General features: G+C 38.4%; 1 protein-coding gene across 1 annotated transcript; it reads right to left on the bottom strand.

Annotated features, from left to right (window-relative positions):
- Window positions 1-2,142: 2,142 nt before the first annotated feature.
- Window positions 2,143-12,577, bottom strand: urm1 (ubiquitin related modifier 1). Its single transcript, XM_047372342.1, has 5 exons — window positions 12,498-12,577; window positions 11,548-11,618; window positions 5,026-5,107; window positions 3,294-3,342; window positions 2,143-2,790 (listed from the first exon to the last, which is right to left on the bottom strand). The coding sequence occupies exons 1-5, from the start codon at window positions 12,530-12,532 to the stop codon at window positions 2,722-2,724; spliced, it is 306 nt and encodes a 101-aa protein (XP_047228298.1). The 5' UTR covers window positions 12,533-12,577; the 3' UTR covers window positions 2,143-2,721.
- Window positions 12,578-15,859: the final 3,282 nt, after the last annotated feature.

The raw sequence follows: 15,859 nt of genomic DNA, 5'->3' as shown, positions 1-15,859 counted from the left end.
CCAGTGGATTAATGCACAATGTGTTCATGCCGCAATAATGCGTGTGCACCAAAATGCAACGCACATTTTACACTATATCTAAAGGAAAACAGTCTCGTTTATCCACAATAAAGATGATTTTAAAGATATGTGGCGAGTATAGACTTGATGTTTTCATAAGAAGAAAAAAAAAAAAAAAACATAACAGAATTTAAATGCACATTTTGATAGGTTGTGGCGTAACCTTTCCTGTTCGTGATTCATTTTAAATGTCTGTGTATCAAACCCAGTTTTCAGAGGTATTGGTACCTGGAACTTAGCAAATCTCGCGATAGTTTGGGAACACTTTGGTTGGGGAAAAACTATACTTCAGCGTGCAAAATGTAGGACTGTTTTAAACATTAGCTTACCACTCAAAATCCGTCCAGCAGGAAGAAAATAATACAATGGTTAATTTATAACAATTTTGACTTCAACGTTATTATAAAAAAGGTTTCACAATTTTTCCTAAGTAGTGAGGGTAGATGCCTGCAAATAATTTTTGGTGAAATAATTTTTATCTTCTTTTTAGCTTGATCCTTACATATGGAGGCTCAAACTTATTTTTCCGTGTTTACTTTCTGTCTGTTTACCTCAGACTGAACTGTTTATTCTGCTGGTGTGAACTGGGCATCTCTTTATGATGCTGGGGCCAGGAAGGTCGACCAGCCAGTATGCAGGCTGTGACCTTAAATAATAATCCACTACTTGTGAATTTGTAAATCACTGTTAAAAAAGAAAAAGAAAGAGTAAAAATTTAAAGCACTTAAAGCAATCGTAGAAAATAAAATGAAAAAAAAAATCTAGGTGTGTTAAATTTTGAGTCATAAAATGGTACATTTTTTATTAACTTTAAATAATTATTTTTAAAAAGACAAAATCAGTGTTTGAATCAGAGTTTAAGAACCATCAAGCTTTGCACACAACTTCAGATGGATCTGTGGGATCATATCCCTCCACTTTGTAAGCGTGTCCCTCGCAGACAGCCTCGGTATATCCTGCAGCAGCTGACACAGTGCAACACTTTCTCCTCTCTAAACCCCCTCACAGCCTCATTAGCATTTCCTTTCTGCTGCGCATTATAGGCCGGTTTCCCGTTGCAAATCGGACTTCACGACCGCGAAAAGGGTTTTAGGTGGCCCCGGGCGTTCAAGGGAGGCCAGCCCGGAGGCTAGACCTCGACCTCCCGCAGAGGTCCCGTGGTTCACACCCCCTCCTACACACACACACACACACACACATACAGCCTGGTCCTCCATCCTCCACCTCCTCACATGAATATTCCATCTGAGAGTGGCTTTAGCAAGGTAACTATCTGCCCCAAGTTGAGTCTAATCATCATAAAAGTGCGGAGGGATCACAGAGCTGCGCTTTAATCGATTTTACAAGCTATCAAATATGGAATGATGCTGTTGGATCTTAATTAGGGAGAAAAAAACCCGTTTGGAGAGGCCTCTGTGAGCAGCGTAGCGTGGGGTGGATTATTCTAGAAAAATATCAGGATCGGACTAGAAAAATTATGCATTTAAAAAAAATGTTGCAAGACGTAAAAAACGAACTATTCACATGTAAACAAAAAAGTTTAATAAAAGCAACTGGGCACTTTATATTTTAAACAACTTGTACTGAACAGTTTTTAATAAAGATCAGGCTAGAAACACAAGAGAAAAATAGCTTAGTTAGATTTTGTGAAATTTCTTGAATATATTACATATCCATCGTTTGATATATCAATACTACCAATAATTAATAATTTTTTAATACCAAAATGACAAATGTGTCTGCTAAAAGTATGATTAAAATGTTATGGTTTATTATTTTCTTTTAATTTATTGTAACTTTAAGATATTCCTATTTTGCAATCTATTTAATAAAATGTACAATAACATTAAAATAACAACAAACGTTATAAATGGATTACTGCTGTTTAAAAAAGTTGTAACATTTTGAGTAATTAAAGATGACCTAATGCAACATATTCCAGCTTTGCAATAAAAATACAATAATAGCAATAATAGTGTATAGTTAGAACAGTGTGTGAACGTGCAGGCATTCGTGAGTGCAGCTGGGTAAATGTGGCTTTGGTGTAAAGTACTTTGAATGGTCAGTAGGACTACAAAAACATTCAATAAATTCAGTTTATTTACCATTTTTGTAGTTTCATCGAAAAAAAAAAGAAAAAGAAAATCAATACAAATACACAAGAAAAAATATTTTGGGAATCACCAATAAAATGTAGACACATGAATGATTAATTACTTACAGGTACAGTTGTAAAGAAGTAGAAACAATTTAACTGTACAGAAAATCCAACAAATCTGTGTTTATCTTTAATATTTCTTCACAGGCATTTTAGTAAAATTAACTGAAAATAAGCTTCCAAATACTTAGAACACCTTGTGGCCAAGATTAAAGTAAATATCATCTCTTCTATTCTGGTGACATAAATGTTCATTTGAAAGCTCTGGGTTGGATTCTTCACTCGTCTAGTCTGATCAAAGCACTCCAGGTTTCCAGTTTCTAAACTCTGAAATTCCCCTCATTCCTGCTGACCAGCATCAGCTGAAAAACACGTCATCAGCATCCAATAGGGTGAGTAGTTGTTTGGATGCGGGAACGGAGAGGGGACTGAACGGTGTAAAGGATGTGGAGAGAAGGCTGGAACTGCTGTATACACGTCAAGATGTCTGTCCTTCATGTTATTTATCCTCCGTGAAGCGTAGAAATAAACACAATGTTGTCTTGGTCTTGAAGTTGATAGTCAAGTTCCCCCTGATGTTTAAGCACACAAAATATTCAATACTTAATGCAGGCACCGAATGAGGGAGAAATAACTGTTTATTAATATGAATATATTGTTTCGTCCCGTGCTCCCAAAGTGGGGTCCAATGAATGACAAACCTCTCAATTTATTTACACCCTGAGCCGAGTGTTGTAATCTGATTAATTCATTCAAAACTGGGGTGTTCTGACCATGTGTGCATGTAAATATGTGCTCAGCTATGAGACCCCAAGGACAAGCTGTTTCCACATTTTATAAACCATAACTGACTGGGAGAAAACAAGCAAACTCAATTCTCTGCATCAGCAAATATGCAGGTTATCCCTCCCACTCAAATTAAAACGTCATAATTTCCCTCTGATTTAAACATGCAGTTTAACTTAAGCATTTATGATTGGAGATCAGACAATATGTTACACGTGTCATGCCCACACACAGCCATACACACACGCACTCACATCTTTTGACAGTGAACGTGACTCCAAGCACTCACCTTTAGCTCCCAGTCTGCATCGTTGATAAGCACCAGAATCCCAGGCCTCCTGTGGGAAAACACAGCGCTTCAGGTCAAACGTTTGTCCCGAAGGTCACACACCGAAAGGTAAAAAATACCTAAAATTTACCCAAAACAACAGAACAAAAGATCAAAAACAGCTCCTTGGAAATATTTCTTATGCAAATTCCTTCCTGAATATATTAAAAAGAACAGATTTGTGTGGGTAAAATAATCACATTTCCTCAAAATTTAAGTCTGGCAAATGTTTGCATAAAAAACATTTATAAATAAAAATATCAAAAAAGAATTTCTTACATTTCATTACAAGCTATAGTCTGCATTGAAATGACCAATCATGTTAGTGTCACTCATAAATAAGCAGATCAAAATAAAATAAAAAGGTATTAACACCCTAAAAGAAAATCATGTCTAGAAATATTTTCAGCTTGTTATTGTTTAAAGCGCAATATGTATTGTTGATTTCTTTTTATATAACTACTAATTCAATGAATATTTAAAAAGCCAAATGATTAAGTTCTTAATCGTTTAGTTAATTTCCATACAGTCAAATGTAATACAAAGTGCTTTACAGAGGTTCAAAACAATGAAGCAAACATGCAGTAATAACACAAGAGAATACTGAGCTAAATAAATAAAATGATTAGACAAATGCACCTAAATGTCATTAAATGACAAAAATAAACAATGTACACTCACAAATGCACTTTATATACACAATGCATTTTAAATACACTAAATAATGGACAGAAATGTATGATGTATACAAAGAACTAATTTCTAAGTAGTTTGAAATGTTTATAAAAAGGTTGGATAAACAGAAACATTTCTGCATATTTAACTGAATTCTTTATGTTTAATTCAACTATACACACACACATAAACCGTTTTTCCTACCGCACAACTTTGACAACTGCAGCTCTTCTATCACTTACCGAGCTGCCTATTATAGTACCAGTAAGCCGGCTGATTCTGGTATCGGACATGAACCGGGCATACAAATACATTTTGAACTGAAACAAAAAAGTGACTGAATTTTGTAGGGTCATATAAACAATCTGTAGAGAAGCTCTTCCAAATAGATGCTTTTGATTTTGCTTTAAAAGAGTTAAAGTCATGTGCATGCTGAGATAATGCTAGAGGCAGATGCTGATAATGGCTCTTATAGCGTTCCCATCCACCTTACAGATTGTCTCTGACGTCAGCAAGAAAGGGCAACGTGAGACGAAGCCGAGCACAAACACACCAAAAAAAAAAAAAAACAACAATCAAGGACAAAGCAAGAATTTCAAATGTCCACCAAGCTCTAAAAATAGATCTAAATGATAGCTTTATGAGGAAAAAATGGAAAGTGTATGCGGCCAACATGTCCCGCCTTAATCTAATCTGTGGGGTTTGTAGATAGGCCAGCCTTTTCTTCATTCATTGGTTAGACGATGCTATAGTCACACACAAAGGCAGCTGAAAAGTCAGCCAGTCCTACAAGACTGCGGTGAGCCCCCCTCCCCACAATAGTGTGGCGTTATCACCTCACTGAGGCCTCCAACCTAAAACCAAATCATAGAGGAAAAACGGTCCTAAACACAACTCCTTTAGCAAAGCGTGCTTGTTTTATTTTAAACATAAGATTCCTGAAATGGTGTTCTGGCTGAAGTGTAGTGTCTTTAGGCTTCTAATGTGTGCAGATCAAGTGTATGTCAAGTGCACTCACACTGAGTCGCCCTGAACAAAGAGCTCGGGTCGTTCCTTCAGCAGGTTCCGTTGGATCCAAACCAGCAGCTGTTTCATATCCCCTGCAAACCACATGCACACATTTCCATTACACACCTTCTTCAGAAGATTTACCTTTGCCTGCTATACGTTCTCACTAAAACCTGACGATTTGTATTATAAGAGCATTTCATTTAGCCCTAAGAACAGAAGCAGGAGCCCAGCAGTGAGGCTGCAAAACCAGATTTATGTCTCACACACACATGCAGCCCAAACACATGCAGACAACAGAGGTCGCAGGTCAGGGGTTGGGGGTCAAGGTGCATGGTTCCAGCCTCCTGGTCGATGTGACGCGACAGAGGCACCAGGCGGGACAGGGGGGTGCACGGGTATCTGTATGTATATTTATGAGTTTAGGTTGAGGAGGGGGGAGAAAAAGGGGATACTGGTTATAAAGGGGAAAGGTTGTCAAGTTTAAATTATCAGAGCAACATAAATTTTATTTATTTAAATGTAAAAGTGCAAATAATGCTAAACATATAAAAAATTAGGGGCTTGGAGTTGAATTAAAAAAAAAGAGAAAAAGTGGAATTTTATCTTAAAAGTTTAAGATAATTACATTTTTCTTCAAACAGAATTAAAACATAGACAAATAAAACTTTCATTTTACCGAATTTTGCTACCTATTAAACGCAACACTTCTTGATTTAGCTTAATTATGAGCCATGCCCATGACTCTTCTATTAGTCTGACCTCCTCAACAATCAGACTGACCTTGTCTCAACAATAGGCCGAACCTCGCGAAGACCGAGTAATGGAAGCAGAGCTTTAAGAACAAATCCGCACTAAAACACCAACTATGAATCCATAATGGTTCCAGCTACCGTTAACTTTAACATTTAAGGTGGGGTGGGAGGATTCGGGTTTATTTTTCAGAGGGTATGGACAGATTTTCAAACAAGATCATATTTTCTAAAAAGATAAATTTCTTGCACTATTCTGAGATAGTCTTTGCCTGATAACAGCTGTGTATTAATCTGCGACTGATGTCGCCACTCGACCGCAGGTCTACAGTTGCAGATTAAATAAAATTTCATCGACGAACTTGACCGCTTTAAAAAGAAAAACAGAGGAGATGAGAGGCTCAAACATGGAAAGAGGGAACATAAATGAACAGAGGAGAGAAATGTAGTAGGAGCAGAACAAGGATTCAGGTGTGAGGAGCAGGTTGAGGCTGTAGCAGGAAGGTGCTGGCAGTTAGAAGCTGGATTACAGGCAGAGATTAGTTCACATTTTGACTTTTTTCATTTAATCCATTGCAAAAACAATTATTACATAAATGAAGTTAAACCTACTAAAATTTGAATACCACTTTAAAAAGTGTTTGACCTTTAAAATATATATTTTTGACTTTTCAGAAACAATGAATTAGTCTTATATATATATATATATATATATATATATACATACATATATTAAAATAATATTGAATAAAATTTTAACTGTATGAAGTAGCAGGTTATATACTGTATGTATGTATGTATGCATTTTATGTAGATTTTCTGCCTGTTTTTTGTTTTATTGGTTTTCATTTCAACACAGATCCTTCCCCTGGGCTTGGTGGGATTTGGGTTTCATGTTTGTATATTTTTGGTCATTTAAAAAAAGGTTTTTAACAATAAAAAATTTCAAGTACAACAAATGTTTTTAAATTATTGAATAAATCTTTGCTTTAAAAACCAAATTCATTTCATCTATGCCTATTTAGTCTCTGCAGCTTGGAGAACGACATGCTGCAGATTACATGCATATTATTTTTATCAGTATATTTCATAGACTTGGGTTAACTGTAGTGCTTTCTGCCTTTTAGAGCTGCAATGGGGGTTTATAATCGCTCACGCTCTCTTTCACACTGACACACACACACACACACACACACACACACACACACACACACACACACACACACACACAGTGAAAGGTGGTGAACACTGACCTGCACCTCTACCTACAGCCATCATAACTCCTCTTTTATGCTGACTCCCTCTGACTTTGACTATTAGGATTTTTTCTCCACCATACCCTCTTATTCTATCTCCCCCATTTATCTTTTCATTTCATCCCTCACACACACATACTCACCCTCTGCTCATAAAAGTTCACCCCCCCTTTATCTCTATCGTTTGCCCTCCTTTTTGTGTTTTCTTTAAATAAACACTGACATGTTCAATTTGCACCATAAAAACGAAAGGTTTTGGCCATCATCGGTTCAGCTTTTTGTAAAAGAGATGCAATCACATATGAAATGTTGCACAGGTCTAATAACTGGCAGGTAAATAAAATGAAATAACAGAGAGAGGCTTAGTTTGGAACAATTTCAAATGCACTTTGCAGTGCAGGTAGAGGAGAACATGAAAATGAAGAACAGACGCATAGGATAGAGGAGAACCTGCGTCACAGTGTCCCAATGCATCCTGGGATACAGCTGTGTAGGAGGGAGGGGAGTGAAAAGGCGCCATTTTGATGTTTATCTAATAGTACAGCCTCTTATTTATTTTTGTGCTAACTTGTTTGTTTTTTTTCAAACCCATTTTTTGTTTTTCTGTTTTTTATGCGATTATGATGGCCATGTGAAGTGGGGAAAGGTTAGCTATCTATCTATCCGGTAATTTAATGGGCAGAATAAAATAGAACAAAATAGGGGATCCTCCGACTATACAGGGTTTTGTTGTGTGCGTACAAACAAGAGGGGGACGGGTCTTTCAGTTGAGGGTCATCAATCACTGGTTGGGGTCAAAAAAGAAATACGAAGGATTCAGAACCAATTATATCAACCTTCACTACACCCCCCCCACCCTCTGTGCTTGTATGAACACACACACCCTCAGATATACAGGGTAGCAATATTTTCAAGGATCAGAAAACCAACCAGACCCTGATCCGGGCTGGATGTTAGATCACAACCAACAAGCCGAGTCAAAAACACCTAAATATTTATAATCCTTGCCTGAAATTGTAAAATTGTAGATTTTACTTGAAAAAAAAATGTAAATAAAGCTCCAGACCAACACACTCAGACCTCCAGGTCAGATGGTGGAGGAAGGTCATTATCCCACCGACATTCCCAGTTCTGGTCAACTTTTGTTTCTGTGCTGTCGTGGTAACATCAGCACCCTCCATGAACAGCCCCCCCCCAAATAGTTGTGAACAATACCGCTAATGTGTGTGAACTTAGGAATCCATGTCAAAATAAAATAAAATTTTTATGGTCGAGAGGCAAATGTTTTGCTTAACTGAGAAATTAAAAGGTAAGATTTTGTCTCTTTACTGCTGTGCAAAACAAACACACATCATACACTGCCTCCCAGCACACACACCCCTCGAACCTTTTCCCACTTTGTCATGTTTAATAACAGCCTTCAATGTATTTTAAAGGGGTTTTATGATAGACCCAAATTACGTAGTGCATAATTGTGAGGTGGAAGGAAAAGTATGCCTTATTTGCAACAAAAAATCTGTAAACTGTGACATGCATTTGTATTCAGCCCCTTTTACTCTGATATCCCTAAATGAAATCCACTGCATCCAACTCAGTTTAAAAGCTCTTTAGTAAGTAAGAGCAGCTCAGAGATTATTAGAGAACAAACAGCCTCTTGAAGATTAAGGAACACACCAGAAACATCAGGAATAAACTTGAGTTTATGATCAGGTTATAAAACAAAAGAGTCTCACAGAGCACTGTTAAATCCATCACCTGAAAATGGTAAGAGCATAACACAACTGCAGACCTAGCAAAGCTTCGCTGGTAATTGACAGGGCACAAAGAGCATTAATCAGAAAAACAGCAAAGAGGCACATGTTACTCTGGAGAAGCTGTAGAAATCCACTTCCGTTGGGAAAAGCTGTCGACAGAGGAACAATTAGCTATGCACTTCAAAAATCTGACCTTTATTGAGAAGTAAAAGAAAGTCACAAATGAAATAAAGGCCATATGAAGTCTTGTTTGCAGCTTGTCACAAGTCATGTAGGGGACACAGCAAGCATGTGGAGGAAGCTGCACTGGTCACGTGAGAATTTACCGTTTTGGGCCAAATGTCTGGTTGAAAACTAACACTGCAAATCACCCTGGACACACCACTCCAAAAGTGAAACGTGGTAGCAGCATTATGCTGTGTGAATGTTGAAGCTGGTCAGAGTTGATGAGAAGATGGATGTAGCTAAATACATAATAATACTGTGAAAAAACTCCTGAAGTTATGGTTACCTTCTAAACATACACTTAGTGATACAATGGAATGGTTTCAATTGAAGTATATTTATGTGTTAAAATGACCCAGTCAAAGTCCAGACCCAAGTTCCAACTGAGAGTCTGTAACAAAACCAGAAAACTGATGTGTACAGATGCTCTCCATGTATTTTGACTGACTATTTTGAAAAGAAAATGGGCAAAAATGTCAGCCTCTCTTTGTGAAAAGCCTGTATAGACGTACTCCAAAAGGCTTACATTGTAATTGGAGTGAAAGGTGCTTCTGCGAAGCATTTACTTGAGGCTGAATTCAAATGCACATTACAAATATACACTACTTCTGTTGGTTTATCCCATAATCTCCCACTAGAGTGACCTTTCTGTTGTAAGATTGCTTCTTCTTTTATTTTGCTTTTCCCTTTCAGGGGTCGCCAAAGCGAGTCATATGTCCCTTCTAACACTATTTTTTGCATCAAACCTTCATTTCCTCTTTCACTCCATCCATACATGGACATGTTTCTTCACCTCTTTTCCACACCTTCCCAAACTATCTTGCTAAGCTTCATTCCACTCCTCTCCAGGGCAAACCCCCATCTCTCCAGATTTTCCTCCACCTATTCCCTGCTCTCACCACAGATCACAATGTCATCTTCAAACATCATAATCCATGGGGATTCCTATCTAACCTTATCTGTAAACCTTTACATCACCACAGCAAACAAGAAGGGATTTAGAGCTGATCCTTGAAACAGTCCCACTTCCACCCTGAACTTCCCTGTCACTCCTACAGCACACCTCACCACTGTCTTACATCTGCCATACATGTCCTGCACCACTCTAACATACTTCTCTGCTACTCCAGACTTCATCATACAGTACTAGAGCTCCTCTCTTGGCACCCAGATATATGCTTTCTGTAGAACTACAAAACAAAATGCAGCCCACCCTGACCTTCTCTATCAACATCCTCAAATGAAATATTGCATCTGTAGTACTTTTTCTTGGCATGAAACTATACATCTGTTCAAAGATGCTCACTTCTGGCCTCTATTTAGCTTCCACTGCTATTTCCCACAACTTCATTGCATAACTTATCAACTTTATCCCTCTTTAGTTGCCACAACTCTCCCTTGTTCTTGAAAATTGTTACCAGCACATTTCTCCTTCCTTCCTTCCTTAGTCATCTTCTCACTCTTTAATATCTAATTAAGCAGCCCAGTCAAAGGTTCTAGTGCTGTCTCTCCTAGACACTTCCATACTTCCACAGGTATATTAGGAGTAGCTGCTTCTACCTTTACTTTACGCTGACTCTGCCGTACTCCTGGTGACTCTCTTCAGTCCTCAGTGTCCTACTTCTTTTTAGAAGATCTCTTTCTCTGTACACATTCTTGTGCTTCCTCAATCCACCACCAAGCCTCTTTATCGACTTTCCTTCCACAAGACATACCAAGTACTCCCCTACCCATCTCCCTGTTAGCATTAGCTGTAGGTGTCCAGTCATCTGGAAGCACCTTCTGGCCAAAAATAACCTGTCTCAACTCCTCCTTGAAAGCCACAACTTTCTTTTTCAGCTACGTTGTCCTTATCTTCCTCACCATCAGAGTCATTCTACACACCACCCTCTGCTTCTATCTCCGCTCTTATAAGTCACTCTGTGTTTCTGTTTCTTCTGGAGGAAAGTATTCACTACAGCCATTTCCATCCTCTTTGCAAAGTCTACCACTGTCTGTCCTGTGATTGTAAGATTGAAAATTGTGAAAACTAAAAAAGGGGGTGTATATTTTTGCTAGGCAATGTAAATGTACGTTATCCTTTAAATAACCATCTTCATACACATTCAGACACACACCTGCATTGTCAGTTTACCTTAATTTAATTGACAATTCACATCAAAAGTCACCCTAAGGCCATTCGTCAGGTTCAGTTGAGCCGTATTCTGTTTACAATGCAATTTAAATATAGTGGAGATCAAATCTCAACCACCTTTTTAAGAAAATGGTGCAGCAGTTATGTTACTGAAAAGTGTCAACGGGCAACAAACCCCTGGCAGAGGTGGCAACGACTGTACATTTCTGCCTGTTGCCACATAGAAGACAATGAATAACAACTGGTCAGTTCTGATACACGTAGAGATGCACTGTCACCCTATGCATAAACCCAAACCCTTATGGTGTACAAAAGGTTAAACAGACATGTCAATGTCAGATTTGAATATGACCTGGATGACTTCTTTCCAGTTTGAACTGCTGTACTACTGAGATGACAGGTGATACTCACATGGTTCAGGCTGGCTCGGTAGAGTCACATGATGTTCCTTGACACCATCAAAAAGTAGCTCTGCTCCTCCTCTGATTAAAAGAACAAGGAGTTAATTATTATTAATAAAACTGAAAAACACATTACATAAGGGCCAAAAAAGGATTTTAATTACAGAAATGTTGTTTAATAGTGAACATAATAATGAGGAAGACAGGCGACTTGACAGTTGTTGAGCAGACAGTCACTCTCCACAAGGAGGATGAGCTACAAAAGGTCACTGCTAAAGAAGCTCCAGGTTTACAGAATGGAAAGTTGAGTGCATAAATTCAACAACATGTCTTGTCGTGATTATTTAGAGTCTTATCTATTTAAAAATCCAGTACTTTAGAGAAATAAATACTGCAATATGGGATTCTTACATGTAATATGTTTTAAAAACAAAAGGTCTTATTCAGACATTCCACAGCTGTGTGCTCTGTACGTGCTGATATATATAACTGGTTGCTTTCAGCTTTAAATTAAACCAAGTCTTGCATGAACAGAGTCGAAAGTGAGCCAACTCTCAGATCTTTCGTTTTAACCGGGCTTTGAGGTGCTTTTTAACAGTCTGCCGGTGCTGACGCTTCTCTGCAGGGCTCATAAAAGGACATTTATCAGCTCAGTTAAAAGCAGAGTGATTGTAAATGCAGGCTGGGCGGATTCGACTGAAGTTTAGAGATTAGCAGACTTATAAAAAGTCAATCTAGACAATAAACTACACGTTCTGTTATGCTGCTGCTCTGAGAAGTTGTCTGTCATGTACCCGCACTCTTTTTTCTTCATTTCTGACTGATTGTAGCGTTAAACGACCGTGTGTAGTCACGGTTTACACAGAAAATATCCTCCCACGAAACATCTCAGTGCGCCAGTCTCAGAAAACTAAAAACACAGACTGGTAAATAATCCCAACCAGTTTAAAATGTACCTACCCAAACTCCAAATGAACAGCAACGGGGGCTGCCATCTTTTCAGCACATGCAGGAAGTGACGGATGGGTATAGCGGAAGTACGTGTCCAGTCCGTGTGCTGTAACCATGGCTACCATCAATCTCAAGGATAATTCAAAGCTTTACCTTTCTAGTAAAATAAAATATTCCGTTGTCTTCTATACGTTTTCAAACTGAACGATTTATTCTGCGTGTTAAATATTAGTTTCGTACTATTAGTTGTAATTTATGAAACAGTTTCTTCCCCTTTCAATTGATCATTACAATACACACACAATGTGTGTTTAAAGATGATATAGATCACAATCATTCTGATACTAATATTTCGTTCAGAATGTAGGTGGGTTTTTTTGTTGTCTTTATTGCAGGTTTATAAAATCCATTTATGTTTTTTACGTATACTGGTTAAAGTTCTCAGTCATCCAGCACATGGTAAATCCAAAAAAAGTAAAAAATAAATAAATAAAAAATAAATAAACTGGTTTTCATTCCTTGTAGTTGAAGACGCTTCACTCTTCAGCTGAAAGTCTTTCTCACTTCGAAGCTAGGGAAGGAGAAATTCCAAGCTTTTAAGCTGTTTGGGATGTGCCGTTCTGCACCAGGCTTGATGTTGAACTGTATGTTGTTGAGACCTCCTCCTCTAACTTGTTTTTTATCATTTGACATTAATGGCTTCCTTCTCTCCGATCTTCAAACCATCTATATTCTCTGTCCAATAAATGAGCATTTGGTCCTCAAAACAGTGTCTGTTATCCTTGAGCGCTAGGTACTAAGCTTGAGTGTTGGCCTGTGCTGGTTTTCCTGTGTTGAGCCATGTGTCTGTGGAGAGGCTGTTTAGTTTCTCCAATAAAAACGTCTCAACATTCCTTGCTGAACTGCATACACCATGCCACTCAATTTGTGTTTGAGTATTTGGTCCACCTCTGCCTGAGGATTCGGTTAGGTCTGAAATGCACCGGGATGTTGTGTATAAAAAAAAAATCCCAGCCATGTAGAAGATGACAATGTTTTTAGGTTTGTTCTTTGCCTTGTTTTGTTCCGTTGTGTGTTTTCTGGATTTCCTTGCAGCCTCGACAAATGCCCAGTTTGGATATCCATATCCAAAATCAATGTTTAAAGGTGTGTGCAAGCTAGAGGGCCTACAAACCTGAAAGCAATTTGACTCTTTCTCAATATGTCTATTTTCTTTTATTTGATATGGAACAAAATATTAATAACCGCAACAACTTTGTTGTTAAGTGCATTATGGCAAAGACAGAATTTTCTGACTATGCAAAGTGAGCAGAGGTATGACGTAAAACCACATCTGTCCACTCAGTCCTTCTCGCCCTCCTTATGTACAATATCAGTCATCCTGCAGACAGTTTGAATGTCAGAGTATCCCAGAGATGAAGCAGTTTAGAGTTGAGAGGGGTGGGGGTGTTGCTGGTCAGCAGTTTGAATTGCAAATCTGCTGCCTTCTGTTGGCGTCCACGCCATAGCTGGCCCCTTCTTCGTCTGTATTCATGTGTTAATGAGGAGCGAGTGCAGACAGAGCGAGCTGGGCCTGGCGGGGACGAGGGAAGGGTGAAGCCTGGGTGAGGAAGCCTACTGACAGCTGAGACTATAGTGAAAGTTTTGGAAAATAATAAAGACATGATGATTTTTTTTTTTGTCTCTGCCGTAACCAATCTTAGAGGAAGGCAAAAGCATGTGAGGTGGGATATTTATGGATTTAGGCTTCATGGATGTGGAGTGAATTGTCCCAGATTGAGCACACGCTTGCTGCATGTCATGTCGCAGTTGCTAAGCTGCGCTCAGGTTCATGCACAGCTGTAATGGAAGGTCCTTTACATTTCCATTTACTTTCTTTCATTTCAGTGATCTGTAAATCATGATAAGAGCAAACATTTAGTTTATTATTCCTAATATGATTCCAGTTTCATCTTGGGAAGTAGTTCAAACTTAAACTAAAATCAAGATGCACTTGTATTTTACCAATTACTCCTCATGTTAATACAGGAAAACACTTTTGAATAAACCTGAAATCCACAAAAATTAAACTGATAGGCCTGTAAATGTACATAAGTTCTACCCCCCTGCACCAGCTATAGTGCAGCCAGGGTCACACATGATCAGATGACAATTACCATCATGGCAGATTAGCTATAGAAGGAGGTTGGGGGGTGGGGGCTGTTTCCATATGAAAAATAAAGAGCTGAAATTAACATGTACCATGATACCAAGCATAGAGAATCCTGTTAAAGTTTAAATCCAAAACATGTTACGCCTCTGGAACTGTATAAAAAAGGGGGACCAAAGAAAAGGACAATATCTTATTGTCCATTGTCACAGATTATGAGGGGTCCTATCACACTTGATACTCCATTGTAGCTGAAACTTCTTTTCATTCTTTTTTGGCATTGAATAAAGCCCTTTCTCCTATCCTGTATACAATGCCTTACAGTGTATAAAATGTTTGTCATGTTTTAGCCAATGCTTTGAAGTATTTTAAAGGGATTTTATGTGATAGACCAACACAAAATATTACATACTATTTAAGACAAAGGAAATGATGCATGGTTTTCCATTTTCTTTGTTTCAACAGAGAACCTCTACTCCACTCTACAGCTACTTACAGGTTTTCTTCCAGTATTGTCCTGTCTTTAGCTCCATCCATCAACTCTGACCAGCTTCTCTCTCCCTGCTAAAGAAAAGTCTTGCCACAGCATGATGCAGGGCGGGATGCAGTTTTAGTTTTGCCCTTATAATGATGATTTGTTGATACACCTCAGAGATAACAAAGAGAGACGAGGCTTTGATTGAGGAACTATTTAATCGAGCTTGGGCTGAACAAACAGCTGAAGTCCAACAAGGACTTAAGGATGATGTTGCAAAGATACAAAAAAGACAAGAATTTCTCATACTGACACTGCCACAAATAGCTTTGTGCATGCAGGCCAAAATGTTGCGCTTTTGTCTAATCACCTTTTTCCCCACCTGAACTGTGGATCTCTTGGGGGCTTCACCGATTTCTGCTCCCCTGGCCAAGCCAGCCATTTTACATGGTGAGACAAGGACAGAAGGGTTTGCCGTTGTACCATACTATCTATTAGGAATGATGGACTGAACGGTATGATGTGAAAGGTTCAAAGCTTGGATTATTGGTTTATAACATAACCTGCTTTAACTTGTCCACAACTTTATCCCTGACCTGTCTGCTCTGTTTCTTGATCTTCATGGTGCTGTTTGTTCACTATTGTTCTCTAACACCACTGTGACACCCACACAGAACAGCTGTGTTTATTCTGAGAACAACGTCTACAAAATGTGAAAAATTTAAGTGGTATTAATACTTTTGGTCA

Source organism: Girardinichthys multiradiatus, chromosome 8 (assembly GCF_021462225.1).
Source record: "Girardinichthys multiradiatus isolate DD_20200921_A chromosome 8, DD_fGirMul_XY1, whole genome shotgun sequence".
Classification (NCBI taxonomy): Eukaryota; Metazoa; Chordata; class Actinopteri; order Cyprinodontiformes; family Goodeidae; genus Girardinichthys; species Girardinichthys multiradiatus.
The sequence above is the reverse complement of the archived record's forward strand: the minus strand, read 5'-3'. Positions and strand labels throughout refer to the sequence as shown.

What these genes read in the sequence shown, in the direction of transcription:
- urm1 (XM_047372342.1), bottom strand. Translation starts at nt 12,532, where the DNA reads ATGGCAGCCCCCGTTGCTGTTCATTTGGAGTTTGG. An exon ending in TTTGTTCAGGGCGACTCAGT is followed by an intron (nt 3,343 to 5,025) that starts GTGAGTGCACTT and finishes GTTTTCCCACAG; the next exon opens with GAGGCCTGGGATTCTGGTGC. An exon ending in ATGCAGACTGGGAGCTAAAG is followed by an intron (nt 2,791 to 3,293) that starts GTGAGTGCTTGG and finishes CTTAAACATCAG; the next exon opens with GGGGAACTTGACTATCAACT.